Below are 12,860 nucleotides of genomic sequence, written 5' to 3' on the forward strand. Positions count from 1 at the left end.
CCAGCTTCTCTCTGTACTGCCTCTTGGCTGCTGTGATGGCTTTTCTTAGTCCATACTTCTCAGCTTTGTACTCCGTCTCAGTGTCTGATCTAAATGCAAGAGAGCTGGCACGCAGCATGTGGCGTACCTGACTGTTTATCCATGGCTTTTGGTTGGGGAACTTCCTGACTGGTATTGTGGGCACATTGTTGTCAGTACAGGTGCTAATGTACCCAGTCACGAACTCAGCATAGTCCTGTATGCTGATAGAAGAGTCCTTTAGAGTGGCTGCAACCCTAAACAAATCCCAGAAGAGCCACACAGACAAAGAACATGCATACTCTATATTAACAGTGGCCATAATGGGGACTGAACCTTTGTCTCTGCAGTTGTGAGGCAGCAACTTCAACAACTGCACCGTCATACTGCTTAAACAAAGTCTTTTTTTTACTTTCAATAATGCAACTCTTAGATTTGCTCAGATTAAAATTGTTACCATATATCTGTTCAAGCTCATCCGTAGGTACTGGCTAAGTAACTTTCTTTTTGTTTTGTACCATCATTTATAAAGTCTTCCATCTGTCCTACCATTACAGTTTAATAAAGAGTTAAAGCTCTTTATATACAGTAGACTCATACTGCATATATACAAAGTGCAATCCAATGTAGCGTTCTCAGTCGGATGTGGCAAGAAATCAGAGCTTCCGGAAAATATTCTGAAGGACAAAAATTGGGCCAGGATTTGAACCCAGCCAGCTGCAGCTGTGAGGTAGCAGTTCTAACCACTGTGCCCACAAGCTGCGCCTCCTCAATTTCTATTTCAAACATTCTAGCCGATTCTTGAAACTGGTTTTGCTGTACAGACTGTGTCTTAACACATTAGTAATGGATGGCTGTGCTCCTGTCTTGACTTTTAAAATAATATGATGATGTAGCCAATGCCTTTTTTTGGCCACCTCCTACCACAGGCATTGACATGATGCATAATAACAGTTAGCTCCAGCTGTTTCTGTGGGCATTGTGTGAGCTTCCAAACCTGCTGGATGATCTAATCCATTAATTTTGTCCCAGGTCTGCCCAGGCATCACTTCCGGTTGGGATATGCCCAGCACATTTCCAGCAGCAAATCCGTATCCACATCCATAAGCAACAAGTACTTGGGGGTCCACATCAATGACTGACTGGACTGGTCTAATAACACAGAGGAAATGGAAAAGAAAGGGCAGAGTGGACTCTTTTTTTCTTAGGAGACTGATTTCATTTAATTTGGGTAGTAACATCCTCCATGTATTCCATATACTCTGTGTTGGTAACATCACTTCACAAGAGGTTCACCAAATTAACAAGATAATTAAAACAGCACAGTCATTTATGGGATGCACTCTGGATCCACTGGATGTAGGAGCGAAGTAGGAATATTAAGGGTTCACGTCCCAGGTCCTCCCTGCCTGGAGAGCACTTTGAGTAGCGAGAAAAGTCCTATATAAGTGTAAAGAATTATTATTATTAAAATGAAGACAAAAGTGAGTGCCATAATGAACAATGCTGCACATCCTCTCCATGACACACCAACACTGAGGAATTTCAGCCAACAAATTATTCAGCAAAAGTGTGTCGAGAAACACAACTGGGGCTTCTTTATACTAACAGCAATGCATCACTGGGACTGGCACTGACATGTCAGAGGTTTTCTTTCTTTTTTAATTTTGTTCCTTATTAGTCATTCTGGTGTACACTCAGAACATAGTGTCTGTGTGTATTTTTATTTGTTTGTTTGTTTGTTTGTTGAAAGATCTTCTGCATAAAGCTTAATTTCCCTCTAGGCACAAATAAAGTCCTATCCATCTATACAGAACCTTTAATTCTATCTATCTATCTATCTATCTATCTATCTATCTATCTATCTATCTATCTATCATATAGTGCCATTCACATCTATCTATCTATCTATCTATCTATCTATCTATCTATCTATCTATCTATCTATCTATCTATCTATCTATCATCAGATGATTAAGCCAACTCCTCTGGTTTCTCTTGACCTGGTACATCAGCAGCTCTGCTGGACCATGGACCTTCTCTGGGCCTCTTACCATTTCTCGTTCATTTGATTCAGTCCCATTCATTCTTGTGCAGCAGTCTTCTCTGAGTACAGGCACAGAGCACTTATACATATTTCACATAAAGTAAGTTAAACTGCCCAGTGGAGGATCTTCATTTCTGCTAGCTGTGCATACCTGTAGTATTACTATAGCAGTCAATAGATTGATATGAAAGGAGCTATATAATATATAAATAGACAAATTGTTCCTCACAAGTGGCATTGCAGTGTTGCAGCAGCCAAGACTCAAAAACAATGCAGAATACTTTCTAGCTTGAACAATAATATAAATAAGTCAATGCATTTTTGTCCATAATCTGTTTAACATCAATATATGAAAAATGATAAAAAATAAAGGCATGGCGTGCCAGAGGATATGTTATACCAATTGGTGGCCAAAGGTGTTGATGGAGACCCAGCATGTCAGCTCTTCCTTGCCATTTTGCCTTCAGTTATTTGTCCATCTGCCATGTCATCTGCTGAGGTCCTTTGCAGTGTAATATTCTCCTTGTGTTTTTTTAATAGCCATAGGTTTAGATTGATTTCCTATTTTGAGGTTACTTTTATTTGTACAACTGACCAATTGTGCTGATTTTAGCACTTCATTTAAAAATGAGTGACACATGCCTTTCAAGATTACAGAGAACCAAAACCAATGAAGTCAAGATAAGAGGCAAGGAAAGAAGCAATATTAAACCGGATACAAACTGCTTCAGAATGATTTGTTTTTTTGCTTGAATGCCAGATCCAGTGATAAGGGCCTGCATTGCTAGGAGGTTTCATTTGTCTTAAGGAAGGAGGTAAAGGTTTCAGAACAGACAGAATATCAAAGGATTGGGAATGAGTGGAAGCATATTGATCACAGCACAGTGACAATCTCTCTATAAATAGTGATAAGGCATCAAAGACCACTTTTTTGTGATTGCAGAAATCTTTTATGATTAAAGCAAGCAAACATGTCATAGACGTTAAGTCTCAACAAATGACTCCAGTGGACCTTTGGGGCAAATAGCTCAGGTCAGATCAGGCACAGAGAAGACTGCAATAATTTTTCAGGCACTCTTTTGTTAGTTTAATTTAATGGGTAATATATTGTTAATTACTAGTAATCAAGTTCTTTTACACAATATTTGAAATTATAATGTGTAAAATGTGTGTTAGGTTGATTTTAGAGTCTAAATTGACCTCATATGGGGGAGTGAGGCTGTATACAAGTGTGCACCCTGTGATGGACTCTCACTTTATCCAGTGCTGGTTTCTGCTTTGTGCTGGATGTTGCTATGATAGATAGGATACATTCTGTCTCACTGCAAATTTAACTGGAATAAGTGGATTTGGTAATATATGTTGTGAAATGATATGGCTTGACACAACAAAAAGGTTTGGGACAGCCACCCTGTGAAAAAAGGCAAAACTGAGCAATATGTCTTTACAGACAAGAGTCCAAAACTGAACTAAGGTAACAGAAGGAATATGGCACTTTTAAAGCCGGACAGTGGAGATGATGTCACCTGGAGAGGAACCGGAAGTGATGTCATCAGGCCCAGGCACAACTTCCCTTGATTGGTTAGCAGGGAAAAAAGAGAAAGCATCAGTATACTCTGCCACCCCCTGGTCCGGCATGGAATTACTTTCTTTTGAGCCTTTTAGCTGTCTCCCATGAGTGCGTGTGTGACAAGATAGATAGATAGATAGATAGATAGATAGATAGATAGATAGATAGATAGATAGATAGATAGATAGATAGATAGATAGATAGATGGGAAAGGCACTATATGATAGATATCTATCTATTTTAGTATAGTCAGCAGGATACAGTAGATAGATAAATAGATAGATAGGAAAGGCACTATATAATAGATAGATATATATATATTTTAGTATAGTCAGCAGGATACAGTAGATAGATAGATAGATAGATAGATAGATAGATAGATAGATAGATAGATAGATAGATAGATAGTTAATAAAGTATCTATCTATCTATCTATCTATCTAGAGTGAAAGGCACTATATAGTAGATAGATAGAGTGAAAGGCACGATATAGTAGATAGATAGATAGATAGATAGGAAAGGCACTATATAATAGATAGATATATATATATATTTTAGTATAGTCAGCAGGATACAGTAGATAGATAGATAGACAGATAGATAGATAGATAGATAGAGTGAAAGGCACTATATAGTAGATATCTAGGTGAGCATTAGTAGATAGAGATCGAGTGCAGGCCTAGTAGATAGACATAGATCTAGTGAAGGCACTATATAGTCGCTAGATAGCTAGATAGGAAAGGCACTATAATAGATAGATAGATATATATTTTAGTATAGTCAGCAGGATGCAGTAGATAGATAGAGTGAAAGGCTATATAGTAGATAGATAGATAGAGTGAAAGGCACTATATAGTAGATATATATATATATTAGTATAGTCAGCAGGATACAGTAGTAGATAGATAGATAGATAGATAGATAATAGATAGATAGATAGATAGAGTGAAAGGCACTATAGTAGATAATAGATAGATATATAGATAGATATAGATAGATAGATAGATAGATAGATAGATAGATACTTTATTAATCCCAAGGGGAAATTCACATATAGATGGCGATATTATTATATGGCCTTGTAATTAATGTAGAGATGAAAAGGGAAAGGTACGGTTTTTTAATGGATAAGTGGACAAGCCACCCACACTGGACAGACATGGAAACAAGATCTCCATAGTCAGGCCCAGCAGGGCAGCTGATTAGTTACTTGGGAGCTGCGTTTTTAAGACAGATGTCATTAAGCACTTCTATACACAGAGTCATAAAGATTAACAACTTTTAAAGGTTACATGGATGAAATATTAGGACAAACTGGCAATTAGCTAATCAAGGAGTGTAATGAACTGAATGGTTCTCACTAATTTGTCAAACTTTATGCAAGTTTGAAGTTTGGTGTTGTGATCATAATGAAGATTTGAATCAGGGTTTGGATTAAAAACAGAATAGCTTAGTGTTCTATACAAATACACAAAAATGCAAAATGTCCTTCTAAGTCTCTCACACTGACTAAGTGCTATATATAGTTTGGAAATAGAACAGTGTATCCATTTTTATAAACTCATGCTTCAGGACAACTGGTTTTGAAAACAAAATGTATTGGCATGTGCAGAAATATATGTTCTATTTTAAATATATGGATTTTGTGCTATTTACCTTTTTCATTGGATGCAGTCTTTTTTTAAAAGCCCCTTTATTTAGTACATTAATGTTTTGAATTTTATTTGCTGTGTTACATAGGGCTGTTCTTGTATCTAGCAGAGTGGGATGTTAGGCAGTCACAGTGAACTGTTTATACAACACAGGATTTTATATGGGAGGGGGGGCAGCAAGGAGAGGCTGTGACGTGATGTGATGTTCAGAGCCAAACCCATCGCAAGTGGGTGAAAAAAAGAGAGAGAGAGGAAATCTTTCCACCTACCCTGTGGGGTGAGAGTACTGATTGGCAGGACTGAACCGTCAATGTTCATAAACAGGACAGGGTAAAGGAGGCGAGCTCAGAGTGATCAGACACCCTGGAGCTATAGCACCGGCACTGCACTGCCTGCCTGCCTGCCTGCCTGCCTGAAGACTCACAGCACAGCACAGCACAGCCATGGACTCCTTCTGCAGTCTCAGTGGGCTAGACCCCTTATGGGTATGTGGGCTTATTTTTTTCTAAAATAAGTAGGAGGTTCTATAGTATCTGTCACATATTCATTATTCATCCACAAAATGAATGATAATTTACGGGAACATAAATAAGATCAGTTAATAAACAGATAGCCCAAGACAAAATAAATCAGTAGTGTCTGTTCTCTTTGGATGGAGGGCATCAAGTTTCTAAATATGTAAGCATTTTTGTGTTAATGAGTAACTGTGCTGCAATGCTAACTTCCAAATTATTAGCTGGATATTAGCAAAGTATTCATACAGCAGTGCACTGTCTGGACCCTACAATGTTTGGTCAGTTATTTTGAAAACTGCAAAATTAAAATGCTGTTTGTATAATGAATAAAGAAAATGTAATTCTTGTATTAGCTTTTTATATAAACTGTAAACTTTTCTTTTTAACCTAGTGCCTTGCTTGGTTAATATAGAACAGGGCTATTCAGCTCAGTTTGTGAAGGACTGCAGAGGCAGCAGGTTCTCGTTATAGCCAGTCCCTTAGTCAGAATCTTGTCCTTGGGTGTAATAGGACTTCTTTGCTAGTCACACTTGGATCCTGTGAAATTAGAATTACCTATGGGCATAAAACATCAGAAAGCTGTAGATGTTAATGTTGTGACAACTGCTGGTTAAACTGTACTGAGTGGTCTTTGGAGCTTCCTGATGGAGAATAGAATGGTGGGTTCTTTGCTTGGGCTTGTTACATGTCACCATATTGGCGTACTGGTGCTGAAAGCTCATTTAGACTCATCAGTCTGGACTGAGATACTAAGAAACAAGTATCTCAATGAAATGAGTATAATAAAACACAAGAATCAGCATTTCAATAATTATAATGGAAAACAAAGAAAACCCTCAGTGGACCGGAGTTTATTAGGCTGCAACTAAGGTCCTGATTAGACAATGCAAGGTGTTATTTGTCACTGAAAACATTGTTGGGAAAAATGAGTGATGTAGAAAATGAGTGAATGTTGGTAGAGTAGCTAGAGAGATAAATACTTGAATGGATTGACAAATATAACAAATGATGATCATTGTGTCCATCCAGATGGATAGATAGATAGATAGATGTGAAAGGCACTAAATGATAGATAGATAGATAGATAGATAGATAGATAGATAGATAGATAGATAGATAGATAGATAGATAGATAGATAGATAGATAGATAGATGTGAAAGGCACTATATAACAGATAGATAGATAGATAGATGTGAAAGGCACTATATAACAGATAGATAGATAGATAGATGAAAGGCACTATATAACAGATAGATAGATAGAGTGAAAGGCACTACATGATAGATAGATAGATAGATAGATAGATAGATAGATAGATAGATAGATAGATAGATGTGAAAGGCACTATATAACAGATAGATAGAAATGAAAGACGCTATGTAACAGATAGATAGATAGATAGAAAGATAGATAGATAGATAGAGTGAAAGGCACTATATAGTAGATAGACAGATAGATAGAAAGGCACTATATGATAGATAGATAGATTCCCAGGACTTTGGCTTTTTATAGAAGCTCTGCAGTACAATAATTAAATACATAAATAGATACATATATAAATATGTATATGCACACATTCTATGGTCTGAACACACACTACAATGACTGAAAAGGAAGATATTTTTAAAAAAGAAAGAAAAGAAAACTTCTGACTTGGCAGCCAGTGAGGCACTATACAGACATATTGTTGCTGGTATAAAGGAGCCCCAGCAGCGTTTCTTGACACTCTATTATCCTTTGATTCATCCCATGTATTACGTCAATAATTACTCCAATTCAGCTCCATGACTTTAAAGATCATTCTAGTTTGCTTCGACTCTTTGAGTAGAAATGTTTTGTGGTATCTCTGATTTCATTTCCCCTTAGTCTCCACTAGGTGTCCTCCAGTCTAACATTTTCAGACCTGTTTAATTCCAGTGCCTATGCTGGCAGCGCTTGGTGTAAGGCAGGACACAGCCTTGTTCAAGGTTCATTCACACACACACACACCAACACTCGCACTCAGTTTTGAATTGCTGATTAACTTAACCTGCATGTGTTTGAGGATGTGGGAAGACAAACCGTGCAGACTTACGGAGAATATTCAGATTCAACATGGGTAACATCTGCTCATGGTATTCAAACCCAGGACACTGGTTCCCATGTTATCAAGTATATGATTTGCTGTTTAACTGATAGAAGTCTGTTGGACCATTTTGATGGCTGAAAATCGAACATTGAAAGGACAGATAAATAGGCAGATGATCTTTGGATGGGTGGATAGACAGTTGTGTGGATTCTTTGTGTCTATATTTAAAATTCCTATGATGTCTTTGTTTATGCTTTTTATGCAGTTTAAGCTGGGGACCACAATCAGTGTTATTTCAGGTAATCATAGCTGAATGGCAGAATGAAAATAATTGAAGGTTTCATCTCTAAAGTTCTTCACTGTTTCCTGCAGCTTTGTCTTTCACAAAACATTCCCAAGCCAGCCTATTATTATAATATACTCAGATGCTGAAAATACTAAGGGCCCAAATGACCAATTATAAAAACTGTACTTATTGAATGAAAATCTTAGAGAAAAATGCTGAACTGCTCACATCTACTTTGTATTAAAGTAAAATTTGCAGGCACAATATTTTGTTAATATTTCGCTGGTTCATTTTCCAAGAACCTTGTACTTACATTCACTGCGACAACCAATAATCCGCTCAGATAAGCAGAGAAACATCTAATGATGTCAGCGCAGACTGCAAGCAATTGGCTGGGGTATAAAGGTGCCGTCCAGCACCAGTCCTAATGAAGGCGCTGTATCAGTCCCCCCTTCCAGGAGACATTTCACAACCTGACCTTCAGTGGAAAAGCAAACATCTTTTCATTTGTTTTTCTTCATCTGACCGGATTTATACATTTTATTTATTTATTTTTGCTTAGAATCCTGAAAAGTAATCAGCTTTTCTGGTTAGCCATCAGCAGATTCTTCCCATATTTTATATTGACACTCCACTGCATGGCACAAAGAGTCTGCACTCAGTGATTACTTTGCACTTTTTGTTGCCACATCCTTTCAACGTCTAAAAGGAGCCAGCTGAAACACAGCCATTTCAATGAGTAAACTTTGAACTTGGTGCTAAACCTCTCTGAGTTACAGATCAGACAGCAAGCTAAAAGTGACTCAAAGCAGTAGGGAGACTGTCATTTTATGGGGAGTTTTGGGAGAAAGAAATGCCCCGCATCAATAGCAAAGCATGACCTTTTAATGTCAAACCACTGATCATAAAGCAGCCCTCCGAACTCTGTGACACTGCCATTTATCCTCACTCGCACCCCTCTACCAGAGGAGGCGGTTTCCCTGTACTCGGTCACCCAGGGCACTGAGCTAAGCCCACACATTTTCGGCTAGAGTGTAGTGTTTACTTAGCGGTTCTGGTCTGGGCTGAATTCAAACCCTTAGCCACCAATGTGAAGGGCATTGTGTGCGAGCATCATGTAAACACTGCCTGCAAATCTGAATTAAGGCTGTGTTGCCAAAACAAATCTCCACTTTGCATATAGCCTGCAGGAACTGAGTGCTCTTGGCAGCACTCGCCACATGGCGCTCATGTCATGCATAGGAAAGCAAGTTTTAGATTATGGGATATGTTGCTTCTGACAGATGGGGCACCAAGATGGCATGAGACAGGACGAGAGAGAGAGAGAGAGGGGCCTTCAGAGCCCAACCTAACACCATTGTGACCCCAGAGGGCATTAACCCATGTAAAGGCGGTCAGTGAGCGGAAACAGAATTCTTCCGTTTAAAAGAGATGCCAAGGAAGACTAGCAGAAAGGTGAGAAATCCAAGGGCAGCAGGTGAGCCAAACCTAACACAAGGGCAAGGAGCCTAGAGGTTCTAAATAACAGACAAGCTCATGGGTGTAGAGGAGCCTAAGGGTGAGAGGACATCCTAGGGTCAGCCCTGCCCCTCCTGCAAGGTTGTCTCATGACATAAACATAGGCCACTATATTAATTAAGAGTATGGAAGGTGAGTGTTTGGTTGATATTTCTAGAGGTGACAAACAAATGAGTCATACTACCAGTAAACAACAGGTGACCTCGATCAGGCGGCTGATTTTACATGGAAAAAATTGTGGTGCCCGGATGGGGGTGGTACCCACCCGGGACACCCAGGAAGACAGGAGGAGGGCTTATTCCTCCTCCAGACCTCAAGGGGGCGACCGCCCTGGGGACCGCGGGTACAGAGCTGGGAAGCTCGACCCTGTAGGGGCCCGTGGTCACCGCCAGGGGGACCCCAATACCTGGAGGACCCTGGACCACAGCACTTCCGCCACACCAGGAAGTGCTGGGGGGAAGAGGAACAGGGACACCCGGAGTGCTTCTGGGGAGACAGCTGGCACTTCCGCCACACTGGGGCGTGTCGGTGGGAGATTGCCGGGAACACACCTGGAGCACATCCGGGTGCTTATTTAAAGGGGCCACCTCCCTTCAGAGATGGACTTGAGTCGGGTGGAAGAAGGACAAGGTTGCTGAAGGAGAGAAGGAGGCGGTCTGAAGAGAGAGAGAGAAGGCATTATTGATTGGCCTGGACTGTGGGGTATTGGGGGCTTGTGAGTAACTTGTGTGTAATGGAGACCCAAAAAAACGTGTGTGGGGTGATTTAAACGTGTCTGCCTGTCTGTGTCCGGGTCATATTCCACAAAATGGATGGGCACAGGGATGGAAGGATCTCTGTTGGTTTGTAAGCAAATCTTTATTTTTATTTGGACAGCAGCTTAGGGGTTAATTCTGCTACTCCATTGTTCACAGGGTCCCATCACTATCTGTGTGGAGTTTACATGTTTTCCCAGTGTATTTTCACCGGGTGTTCTGGTTTCCTCTCAAATGCCAAAGATGTGCAAACTAGGGTAACTAGCCTGGTATGAATGTGTCTTGTGGGGTGTGACTTGTCATCACTTTCAAGGGTTGGTGCATGTCCAGTGTTCATTGCTGTGGGGAGAGACTCCAGCTCCATAAATGTCTTGACTGGTGACTCATGAGAGTGTGCAAGTGTCACCGGTGCCTGGCAGGCAGACATTCCCATTCAGGGGTCATTCCTACCTTCCACCCGATGCTGCCTGCACAAACCCAGGCAATAAGATCATAACACAAATGGACTGCAGTTACTCTCTATATTTGTCCGTCTCTCATATTTTGATATCAAAATCCTTTTTTCACCACCTTTTGGGGGTTTGCGGTGTTCTGTGATGTTCTCTAAAATTCATAAAACCTGAATGTGAATCCTCATCCTCACAGCCTGGTCACTGTCTCTGCCAAGTTTGCGTGTTTTCCATCATCTGTGTAGATTTTCTCCATGTACTCCAGTTTTTGTCCACATCCAAAAGATGTACCGATTAGGTTAATTGGCATTTCTAAACTGTGCTGATAGATAGATAGATAGATAGATAGATAGATAGATAGATAGATAGATATGAAAGGCACTATATAATAGACAGATAGATAGATAGATATGAAAGGCACTATATAATAGATAGATAGATAGGAGTGAAAGGCACTATATAATAGATAGATAGGAAAGGCACTATATAATAGATAGATAGATAGATATGAAAGGCACTATATAATAGATAGATAGATAGATAGATAGATAGATAGGAGTGAAAGGCACTATATGATTGATAGATAGATAGATATGAAAGGCACTATATGATTGATAGATAGATAGATTGAGTGAAAGACACTATATAATAGATAGATAGGAGTGAAAGGCACTATATAATAGATAGATAGATATGAAAGGCAGTATATGATAGATAGATAGATATTAAAGGCACTATATGATAGATAGATTGAGTGAAAGACACCATATAATAGATAGATTAGATAGATTATTTGTTTCCAGGGGGATATTTGGCTTTTTACAGAAGCTATTTAAATAAATAAATAAATTCATAAATAGGTAGATAAATAAATAAATGCACACACACACTGTGGTCTGAATTCACACCAGAATGAATAAAAAGAAAGAAAACTTCCGACTTGGCAGTCCCAGTCCCCGTGAGGTGCTATACAAACGTATTGCTGTTGGTATGAAGGAGCCCCATTCATGTTTCTCTTCACACTTCTGCTGAATAATTTGCAGGCTGAAATTCCTCTGTTATTGTGTCAGAGAGAGGATGTACAGCATTGTTCAAAATGGCCTCATTCTCTCCTCCTCTACAACCTCCAGGGGGTCAGTTATGGTCTGCCCTTTTAATTAGCTTGTTGATTTGGTGAACCTCTCTTGAAGTGATATTACCAGCCCAGCACACTACACTGGCGATCTCAGAGCTGTAGAAGTCATGAAGGATGTCACTTCCCACATTAAAGGGTCTGCTCTGCGCTTTCTTCTCTAGTTCCTCTGTGTGTTCTGGGGCCCATGAGCTGATTTGGATGTGTTGCACACATCTGCCCATTGATGTACATCCTATCTAGTGTCGCTACACTCCCTGTGCCTGATGTTGTAAGCAAAGACTCTTGGTGCCCATGGCCTAGTAATAGAGTAAGCAAATTAACAAACTGGAGGAAGGGATAGTGGATGGAGAGATATTTCTTGAGGGGGAGCATTCTGGTGGAGGTGTTTTGGTACTTTCTGCCATGATGATGATTAAGAACTACAGCTTGTTTGCCAACACAAATGCTGCCTAATTAGAGACTAGACCTTTAGATACAGTACTATTGATTAAAAGGAATGGTTCTTTTAATTATTGTGTTTAGGCATCAGAAAAAAAATAAAACAGACATCAAGTTTATAAACTCAATGGCAGTCCCTATAATTTTAACTTGCCTAAGAGGCAAGGGATTGGGAGCTGAGTCACCCTCTGCAAAAGGAGATTTTGTTTTATTGGCAGTGCTTGGTGAAGTGCCAAATGTGCTAGCACCTTCAGTATAATCTCCATGATCACACAGCCCAACTCTCCTTGTAGCAGGTAGACATTGTTGATTTGGTGAACCTCTCTTGAGGTGATGTTACCAGCCCAGCACACTACACTACTGCATATCACACAGAGACACTGAAACGTCACAGCATTTGGATTTTGT

General features: G+C 39.6%; 1 protein-coding gene across 2 annotated transcripts in view; it reads left to right on the forward strand.

Moving 5' to 3' along the window:
* Window positions 1-5,548: 5,548 nt before the first annotated feature.
* Window positions 5,549-12,860, forward strand: part of LOC114661008 (multidrug resistance-associated protein 1-like) — a 76,888-nt gene continuing 69,576 nt past the window's right edge. For both annotated transcript variants that reach the window (XM_028814083.2, XM_028814084.2), the window contains exon 1: window positions 5,549-5,772. In XM_028814083.2, coding sequence (XP_028669916.1) covers window positions 5,731-5,772 — 42 coding nt within the window. In that variant the 5' untranslated portion in view covers window positions 5,549-5,730. The remainder of the gene's footprint in view (window positions 5,773-12,860) is intronic.

The sequence above is a fragment of the Erpetoichthys calabaricus genome, chromosome 11 (assembly GCF_900747795.2).
Source record: "Erpetoichthys calabaricus chromosome 11, fErpCal1.3, whole genome shotgun sequence".
NCBI classification, from domain to species: domain Eukaryota; kingdom Metazoa; phylum Chordata; class Cladistia; order Polypteriformes; family Polypteridae; genus Erpetoichthys; species Erpetoichthys calabaricus.